The sequence below is a fragment of the Xyrauchen texanus genome, chromosome 21, assembly GCF_025860055.1.
Source record: "Xyrauchen texanus isolate HMW12.3.18 chromosome 21, RBS_HiC_50CHRs, whole genome shotgun sequence".
Lineage (NCBI taxonomy): Eukaryota > Metazoa > Chordata > Actinopteri > Cypriniformes > Catostomidae > Xyrauchen > Xyrauchen texanus.
In genome coordinates, this window is record NC_068296.1 from 475628 (window position 1) to 486285 (window position 10658).

General features: G+C 37.6%; 1 protein-coding gene across 2 annotated transcripts in view; it reads left to right on the forward strand.

Annotated features, from left to right (window-relative positions):
• Positions 1 to 7780, forward strand: part of cracr2aa (calcium release activated channel regulator 2Aa) — a 45840-nt gene extending 38060 nt beyond the window's left edge. For both annotated transcript variants that reach the window (XM_052152937.1, XM_052152936.1), the window contains exons 13-18: positions 516 to 648; positions 910 to 991; positions 1151 to 1265; positions 5052 to 5153; positions 5319 to 5395; positions 6687 to 7780. In XM_052152937.1, coding sequence (XP_052008897.1) covers positions 516 to 648; positions 910 to 991; positions 1151 to 1265; positions 5052 to 5153; positions 5319 to 5395; positions 6687 to 6774 — 597 coding nt within the window. In that variant the 3' untranslated portion in view covers positions 6775 to 7780. The remainder of the gene's footprint in view (positions 1 to 515; positions 649 to 909; positions 992 to 1150; positions 1266 to 5051; positions 5154 to 5318; positions 5396 to 6686) is intronic.
• Positions 7781 to 10658: the final 2878 nt, after the last annotated feature.

Genomic DNA, 10658 nt, shown 5'->3' on the forward strand with positions numbered 1-10658 from the left:
TTTGTATATGCGATTAATTAATCTGGACACTGTAATTAATTTGATTAAAAATGTTAAATCGATTGACAGCCCATATATATATATATATATATAATCATTAATAAGACGATTCAAAAAGCATCTTTATAATACAATATATTGTTTACTATCATATTATTGATCATAAGTCAATCATTGACACACAGTTCACAGTAATCCATTACACAAGTGAATTTATCAATCAGAGATTTATTATGAGGGCTTGTTTAAGGACCGACAATCTACACCTGCGTCAGACATGCTTGTGTAGCGTCTCGTGTGTGTTGTGTCATAAACATACATGTTTAGGTCACTGTGTGTGTCATAATGTCTCTTGATTACTCTAAAAATAGGCTTTGTTTCCTGTATGCTAAATGTCATTTATTACTTGTTTCTGTTGATTTTGGAGTAGAACAGGACCAGGACGTTTTGTTGACAGTTTTCATGACATTCACCCATTTACACATTTCCTTCAATCCTGGCCTTTATTGTGTCAGGAGGAAGGGGCGAGTTCTGGTCCAGATCGTCTGTTTAAGATCATTCTGGTGGGGAATTCCAGTGTGGGAAAGACGTCTCTTCTACGCCGCTTCTGTGACGACTGTTTCCATCCTGGCACTTGTGCGACTGTAGGTCAGTGAACCCAATGACATAGTCATGTGTACTGATGTCAGGGAGTCTCATCATCACAATCATCAGTGTGTTTCTTCTGTTCGTCTGTGTCATGTGTCACAACAGTCTGTTTTGTGCATGTGCTGATGACTGTAGCACTCTTCAAAGCTCTGAGGTTTTGCATGATCGTGGTTGTGTGGGAGTGACCTTTGACACAGTCATGACATGAATGTACTGAAGGAATATTGTATCACCATCATAACACATATGATGTGTCTGTAGGTATTGACTACAGTGTGAAGACATTAACGGTGGACAACAGTCAGGTGGCCCTTCAGATGTGGGACACGGCAGGACAGGAGAGGCGAGTCAGGTTTTATTGATGTTTTTATGAATAATCACAAGCTTCATTAACTATAATCCGTTAATCAGAGGCTCGATGAATCACTGTGTTTCAGCTCGAGGTGTTTTAAGAACGGAGTAAATGTTAAAGATTGTGTTTGTTCTGCGTTTGTGCCACCAGGTATCGCAGCATCACAAAGCAGTTTTTCCGCAAGGCCGACGGCGTGGTCGTCGTGTATGACATCACGAATGAGCAGACGTTCACAGCAGTGAGGCAGTGGCTGGCGAGTGTACAGGTGATTCAATCAGTTCAAAAGCCCATAAAAAATGTATTTATTTCAGTTTTGTTGTCCACATTGAATAACTTTGGTGGTATGTGCTAGTCAGGGTTTGCAAACGGCCCTTAAACTGCTTAAAGGAATATTCCGGGTTCAATATAAGTTAAGATCAATCAGCAGCAGTTGTGTCATAATGTTGATCACCACAAAAATTAATTTCAACTCGTTCCTCCTTTTCTTTAAATGCTTGTTCCAGTGAGACACTTACAATGGAAGTCAATGGGGTTTAATCTGTAAACATTCAAACACTGTTTCACAAGTATAAACACAAGACATAAACAATATGTGTGTTAACATGATTTTACTGTCATTAAATCACTTACTAACCACATCTGTGTGAAGTTATAGACGATTATTCTGATTATAACTTGGTTGCTATGACGACGTAAAACCATAAACCCTAAAATGACGATTTAAAGAACTGTACAGCTCAAATAATCCACGAGTTTAACAGAAGAATTAATGTAAGTGCTTTTATAAAATAATAAGCATCACATTTCTGACTTTAAACTCGATATATTGTTTTTTCCAATTAATCGGTGCTGATAATTGCTTTTTTGGCACCAATCGGTAATCAGCAAATCTGTGTTTATAGTTGCAGATATTTTTCGTTCATCACTGACAGTATTCATCCATAATTGTATTCTCACTTCAGTGCATATTTTGTTATTTTTATTAGATAAAGTTTCTAATGCGAGAGCAAACAAAGAAAAATAGGATTGTATGAAAATATCCCCCATCAGCACATATATATCTTCCTCATTAAACACCTCATCTGGTGAATATATATAAATATATATATATTAGGGCTGTCGATCTAATGCGTTAATTCAATGCGATTAATTTTATTAAAAAATAACGCGTTACAAAAATTAACGCGATTAATCAGAATGCCCGCACTGATATGGAAGTTTCCTGAGAAATGCTTGTAGTACCACCTGTTTACTCCAGGGGGCAGTAAGTGACATAGTATATATATATATATATACATATATACATTTTAAATAATTAAAGATAACCATGTATAATTATTTCATCATTATATATTGAGTTATTGTTATATGAGGGGCTTTCTCAGCAAATATTTCTATATGTGATTAATTAATCAGGATATCATGTAATTAATTCAATTAAAAATGTTAATCGATTGACAGCCCTAGTGTATGTGTGTGTATATATATATTAAATATTATATAATTATACAAAACCCTTCATCTGGTGAATATATATATATAGGCTATAAAATGTTTAATTAGGTTAATAATTAAATATAGAGCATTGTAATGGAGCCAAGTCTCCCTCATTTCAAAATAAGAGTCCCAAGTGTGTTTGGGGCTTCTTTATAGTTCTACATTATGCACCAAATCTTCATTTTTTTCTCATTATTGTTTGGATGTCATTTATTTTGGACTCCTGTGGTCTCTGTGTCTGTGCCCATCATGAGTAAGGACATTTTTATAAATCTTTATATAAATCAAGTTTCAGACGACTAATTGGTTTTCTTTTCCACCACCTTAGTTATCGTGTCGGCCAAATCCACTATCGGTCGACCTCTATTTTAAACCCTCCAAAAACTGTCCACATTCACTTCCATTGTAACTGTAACTCAATGTTTACGACCACATTTCACTAGAAAATACTAGAAAATTAGCCATTGGGTCGTGAATGTTCAGACTCACTAGTTATTGAGTTGTGTAGATGGAAATAAAACGTTTAACACTGAAATCTTTCACTGCGTGATGTAGCTTGTTCTGTGTAACGTGGAGATCCACGTGCTCCACTTTCATTACGTAATGTCTCTTAATATTCCTTCTGTTCTTTACCGTAAACATTTAATGCTAATCACACATCGCACACGGATGCGGTAAAGAGTCATTCGACTCTTAATCTCGTTAATATGTGCGTTTCTGAACTGACACTATTCTTAAAGAGACAGTACCGTTTTAATGCTTGTTACACAAATGAATGTAAACACATAAATTCTGTTAAATTATACAAATGATTTCAAATAGTCACAGCTCATATCATTATTAAACATGCAATTATTGATGTTATATTCATTGATACAATCTGAAATGTATCCATTTAAAAAAGCTAAAATGTGATTATAATATGATGACTAACAAACTATCAAATATGTTATCGTTGTTACTTTTCATGGCTGGTTACATCTTTACTACAGTTCACCTCACTCGTAGTAAAAGTTTGAGACTCTTAATTAAATATAAACTCCAAGTTTTCTCACTTGTTTCAAGTGCTTGAAAATAACTTAAAAGTCCTGGATTATTATTCAGTTATGTCAGTATATGAATCCTGGACAGTGTACCCCTAAAAATGGGCAAATTGAAGTATTTAAGGAATATTTATACCTTTTTAAAATGTAAAATGAATTTCATTTTCTCTTTGCTTGTGTTAAAAGCTCATCGTTTATTTTGCTTTTAATTAGTTGCAAAGGAAGTAGCTGGACTTTATTCATTTTCAAGCGTCTTCATTGTTTTTATGCTACAAGCTGAACAAGGTGTGATGCACATTTAAGGCTATTGGCTCTTTTTCATCAAAACTTCCAGTTTCAAATGGAAATGCATCAACATGAGGCAAAACAAGAACTTTGTCAAAGCATTTCATTGGGGTTTTTAACCCTTTAAGCTCTGAAGGTGTTTTTATAGATTTCCTGTTTCAGTGGCAAACCCAAAATTAAAGGCTTATAACTCGACAAAACAAACAATAACTAAGGTCAAGTGTTTGGTGTCATTGTAAAGAAAACTTTTAAAAACGTTTAATAATATAGAGTGATATATTCTGAAACTCTCAGCCTAAGAAACTGCTGAAAAATAAATAATAATAATAATAATAATAATAAAAATAAAAAAAAGCCAAAAACGTACTTTTATTTATTTATTTTTTCTAATTTGACACGATACATTTCTGGTTGTCAATAAAGTGGCTCCAAAAAAATGCTTTTGTTTTGTTCCCAATCATGTTGAACATTTTTAATTTTATACGACAAAGCGATCATAAGTTGTAACATTACAAATATAATTGATCATAGTGTCCAAAAACATCTCCAAACAAATAAAAGATAATAATTGTACATAATAACTAATTACACATGCAAACACAACAATGACTAAAGGTTTGCATAGCATGCAGACATGATTTTAGTCATGAGATTTCACAGAATGAGTTTCATTCTGTGTCATTTGAGGCATCATTGAGTCTGTGTCGTGTATTTGGCGCCATCTCCTGGTGATCATATGTAACATTGTGCTTCATGTGGTTTATCTAATGATCTATACATCTGATTATCTTGTGTGTGGACTCCATTGAAAGATAATCACAGACTCTGAGTAACAACATATGACACATGAATATTTGATCAGTTTGATGTTTTTACTGATTGCAATAAAACTAATAAATGATCAAAACTGAAAATTTCTGATTTATCTGCAATATTAAAAAGCACTTGTTCAGTTTTGGTCATAATGTCTGCATGTACTGGAAAGTAGAGCTTCTAAACTATCAAACAATACTGATTATGTGTTGGTCAAGACTGCAGTTATTAATATATTGATGATTATATATTTTTCTCACGGGCCCATTCGAGCCTGTAAGGTTCCATTGAAAAAGGCTTAAATGCTTATTTGAAGTAGGTGAGATCTTTAAAGTCCCACTGCAAGAAGGCCAGAGTGAACCGTTTATTAGTTATTATGGAAATCCTTATAATTCTTCCTCCCATTCTCACAGGATGGAGCAGGTGAGAACATTCCCATCATGCTCCTGGGGAATAAGACCGATCTAAACACCCAGAGAGAGATTCCACTCGGAACGGGAGAGAAATTATCCAAGGTGAGCGCGCTTGAGCCCTAAAGAGACACTAATACATCACCTCTCAACATATAATGCTCCTGAAGTTTTAAAGCACTGAATCAGAAGCTTCTCATTTTCAGGTTTACTTCCTCTTCCTCTTTCTCTCATAAGAATCGTATTCTTCCCTTTTTCCTGGTGTTGCAGGACTTTCAGTTGATTTTCTATGAGTGCAGTGCGTTTTCAAGCCACAATGTGATGGAGTCTATGGTTCACATGGCGAGGTAAGGACAGATGTAGTGCTACATAACCTTCACGCTTGTGAAACGTTAAAACACATTAGCTGATAAGAATATGGAAGAGTGCTTTTGAGTCTCGTCCACTTTACAACTTATTCTGACCAACATCTGGCCACTTAGGGGGCGTTCACATGGAGTGTGTTCTTGCACAAATAAAGTGAAGCCCATCACTAAGAATGGAACAGAATGCAGGTGTCTTGACATTTAGTGTGAGACATATTGTAATGGTCAAAGATGTCCGTCTAGCACATGTAAACATGTAGAAACTATAATAATCCTCCTGTGGTATTGACAAATGGCACCTTTCTTTGATGTTCACGGTCATTCATGTCCCTTTTCCTGATGATGATGATGATGATGATGATGATAATAAAGATAACATTTCTTCTTCCCTGAAGAACAATACAATTATTCATTGCTTTTTGGATTTTATGCTATTTTGATCTTATTTACATTTAATTGTATAAATTATACCATTCATTTGCATATAAAAATAATCTAATAATAAAAAATAAAAAAAAACCTACACTTCTATAAATTGAAACATTAAGTATGATATTGTGGCATAAATTTGGGCACATTTCATTGTGTGTGAGTGTGTGCGCGTGAGTTAGCGAGTGCGAGAGAGAGTGCGTGAGTGCGTGCGTGCGAGAGAGAGCGCGTGCGCGAGAGAGAGCGAGCGCGTGCGCGAGAGAGGGCGTGTGTGCGTCTGTGCGTGCGAGTGAATGAGTGTTAGTGAGGGAGTGTGTGAGTGTGCGTGCGCGTGCCAGTTTTTTGGTCTTTTCCATTGAACTTCAATGATGATTCTGACCATGAATATCAAAGGTGTTGCTTATTTTTTTTTACAACCACTTAGAAACTATCGAATCAAACCAAATTATTGTATTTTGTTCAGATGGCAAATGGAGAAGTCACCAAGTCTTGTTCTGCTCGGATAAAGGAAACAATTTTTATAAAGCGAGGAAATTGCATTTCAGTCAAACATATCCAAATACCATAGGAGGTTTAAAACAGCGCCCTGTGTGAACATCCCCTTAGAGAGGAAGAGACTGTCTGACACAACAGTTCCTCTGAAATCAATGACAACACAATAATAGACAAACAACAGAAAAGAAACTAAATCAATGTATCATGAAAATGCTTAATATGAATCTGTGCAAACAGATTATTTCACACTTCCTGTAGTTATTAATCGTTTATGAGCTGGTGCATTATTATTATTTGCTTGTCTTTCTGTACTGGACTTACATGATGTGCCTCCTTTTCTGTCTGTCAGAGTTCTAAAAGAACAAGAGGACCGAGAAAAAGAGAAAACGGTGTCGCTTTTTGACAGTCCCACAAAGAAGAAGAAGAGCTGCTGCTAGCAGAACGGTTGTGACACATCTCTTCTTTTCTCTTTTATCAGTTCGTTTGGTGTTGATCTGTATTTCTGCAACTCTTTCTCTTGCGTCTGTGTTTTCTGTGATATTAGCAGTCCTGTACGGCCACTGTGGAGTTTAGACATGTGTTTTATATACTGCACCTGTGTCCAGTGTGAGCGATGTTAGAGGCTTTGCATTGAGGTTTATGTAGTCTGTAATATTAGCATTGCTCAAATGTTTAAATTAAAGCCATTACACTATTAGAGATAGCAACGCTGTATTTCCACAGACATAATCTACATCATTTATCATTTTTAATATGATGGTTTTGGAAAGTATATTTTAAAAAGGGTTTATTTGTAAGCAAAATAAGCTCTTCCGTTCGCTAGTTTGATTACGCACAAATGTGTTATTTATTACTCGTGTCATGTAAAGTCATAAAACTTGTCTCTATATTTCCCTCCGTCAACATTCATATTTTAAGTACACTGCCATGAAGCGAACAGTTGGGTTTGGGATTAAAGATTTGTTTTTAACAGGAGATCAATGTTGTTCGCTTTATGGTCCTAAATGATCAAATGATATAATGTAGATGTCACTGCCTTTTTCCATTGTACTTTTATGTATTGTCATGATTAATGTGTTTATATTATATGTATCCACACACTGTCAATGTGCAGTTCAGCACAAACTGATAATTCGGTGCAAAATATCCTGAAGTAGTTTGTGCTGTTTGTGACTGCGAGACATTAAATGAGAACATCGAGGTGTGTTCAATCAGGAGTCTCTCAGTGAATCACAAGACTGTACGAGTATCTTGTGTCATCGTGCTGATGTCACAGCTACTGTACGGCCGGTGGGCAGAATAACACTAGAGTTGAACACCATGTGGATGATTTTAGAGAGATCCACACTCCTGTAGTGCTAATATTATTATGTATGTATAAAATGTGTAAATACTGCATAGAAATGTTTTTGAGTGACTTGTTGAAATAAAGAGTACTATGTTTGCAATAACTAACTTGTTGAAAATCTTGTGCTGTCATGGGCACGTGTTGAGGAGGCGGTACGTGCCAGCATACAATTAACAATTAAATAATTGAAAGCTTTGTTCAGGAAGCTCCATCTCAAGAGGTTTTTCTAGTTAATGTACAGAGCATACTGAAAGTATTCACAGCGCTTCAATTTTCCCTCATTTTATTACACCTATTTTTGGGCAGTTTCTCCCATTCTTCTTTGCAGGACCTCTCAAGCTCCATCAGGTTGGATGGGGAGCGTCGGTGCACAGTCATTTTCAGATCTCTCCAGAGATGTTCAATCGGGTTCAAGTCTGGGCTCTGGCTGGGCCACTCAAGGACATTCACAGAGTTGTCCCGTAGCCACTCCTTTGTTATCTTGGCTGTGTGCTTTGGGTCGTTGTCCTGTTGGAAGATGAACCTTCACCCCAGTCTGAGGTCCAGAACGCTAGATGCAAGGATGTCTCTGTACATTGCTGCATTCATCTTTCCCTCGATCCTGACTAGTCTCCCAGTTCCTGCCGCTGAACATCATCCCCACAGCATGATGCTGCCACCACCATGCTTCACTGTAGGGATGGGATTGGCCAGGTGATGAGCGGTGCCTGTTTCCTCCAGACATGACGCTTGCCATTCAGGCCAAAGAGTTCAATCTTTGTTTCATCAGACCAGAGAATTTTATTTCTCATGGTCTGAGAGTCCTTCAGGTGCCTTTTGGCAAACTCCAGATGGGCTGTCATGTGCCTTTTACTGAGGAGTGGCTTCCGTCTGGCCACTCTACCATACAGGCCTGATTGGTGGAGTGCTGCAGAGATGGTTGTTCTTCTGGAAGGTTCTCCTCTCTCCACAGAGAAACGCTGGAGCTCTGTCAGAGTGACCATCGGGTTCTTGGTCACCTCCCTGACTAAGGCCCTTCTCCCCGATTGCTCAGTTTGGCCGGGCGGCCAGCTCTAGGAAGAGTCCTTGTGGTTCCAAACTTCCATTTATGGATGATGGAGGTCACTGTGCTCATTGGGACCTTCAATGCTGCAGAAATATTTCTGTACCCTTCCCCAGATCTGTGCCTCGATACAATCCTGTCTCGGAGGTCTACAGACAATATCTTGGACTTCATGGCTTGGTTTGTGCTCTGACATGCACTGTGGGACCTTATATAGACAGGTGTGTGCCTTTCCAAATCATGTCCAATCAACTGGATTGACCACACGTGGACTCCAATCAAGTTGTAGAAACATCTCAAGGATGATCAGTGGAAACAGGAAGCACCTGAGCTCAATTTTGAATGTCATGGTAAAGAGTGTGAATGTACATGTTATTTTTTTTTAAAAAAATTTTATAATAATTTTTTTTAAACAAATTTGCAAAGATTTCAAACAAACTTCTTTCACATTGTCATTGTCGCGTTTTAAATTGGTTCGTGACTCAATTTGAATCATTCGGACACTTCACTCACGCACTGAATAATTTGGAGCAGTTTCTCTCTCAGTGTGGCAGTATCTGGACTGATGCTTGACATAAAGTGGTTTTATGTGGGGTTAAACATGACTGTGCAGGGCGTCTCCGGACTCTTTTTGCCCCAGGAACATGTTCACAGATAGCACACGTACATCTCCGAGATCTTGAAAGCATCACTATCTAACAAACATCTGGTAAACATCTTAAAAAGATCAGATTTACACATATTCTAAATCATAAATGTCTCAAATGAAGACATCTGTTGAATGCATTAATGATGTCATACTTGTTGACATACGTCTTATGAGTAAACAATGGAAAAATACGTCTTCCAGATGTAAATGTACATGTCTGGGTGATGTACGTGTGCTATCAGGGTTGCGGATAAACATTTTCCCGGACAATTTCAGCAATCCGGTCATGTGTACCGAATTCTCTCAGAACTAGCGACGTCTGATTTGCAAATGAAAACTGAGTCGGTTATTTTCAATGCATTGCTCAAATTAGTTAGCTAGCATAACCGTGCGTTCAGACCAGAGGTGGCAAGAGTGTCAAAATTCGCTCTGGCGTAGTTGAAATAGGCGGCAACGTTTGTTTGGAATACTTGGTTTTGTGAACTATATTTAAAGGGGCCACAAAACATCCAGACCTATCGACCGGTATCTTTATTGCCGACATATCACAAGTAGCGTATATCCTCATGAAATCTTTTAAACATGAAAGTAAGAGATCGATCGATGGATTACGGTTGTTTGTTACCAAAATAAAATACAACTATCCCTGGAAGCAAACTGGGATAGATCATATATTAAAGTAAAACCCGCCACGGCAATAATTAGTTTCTCCATTTTGTCTTTGGGACTATTGTTTGGTGGGAACCAAAGTTTACATGGTTGTGTTCTCTAGACTTCGCTAGAGCGGAGCACTTCTATATTCCAATAGGTTGCTGCCAAACCTTGTCAACGCTCATTACCGTAATGTTGCCCGCACTTGAACTTTCCTCGGACGCCCACAACGGCCAAGACACTCCAGCCACAGATGCGCCGCTTCTCACCGCCGAGAGATGCTGTCTGCCATAGAAAATGAATGACTTCTGGTTGATTTGATGCTCTCGACGCCTCTGGTGTGAACGCACCATAACACTTTGAATCGGTTCGCAGTACCATTTCAATCATTCGAACAGTTCACTCGCGCACTGAATCATTTGGATTGGTCTCTCACTCCGTTAAAGTCTTATTGTTAATTTAGGGATACTTTAGAACACGGAGCGCAAACAAAATGCTTAATGGCGCTGGTTTGATCAGTAGTGATGATGAAGAGGTGCAAACACCACACCGCCGTGCAGCAGGTAAATATATAATAAGAACAGCATATTGATTTCTCCACCTCCAATCTGACAGAACCAATTGTGCAGAA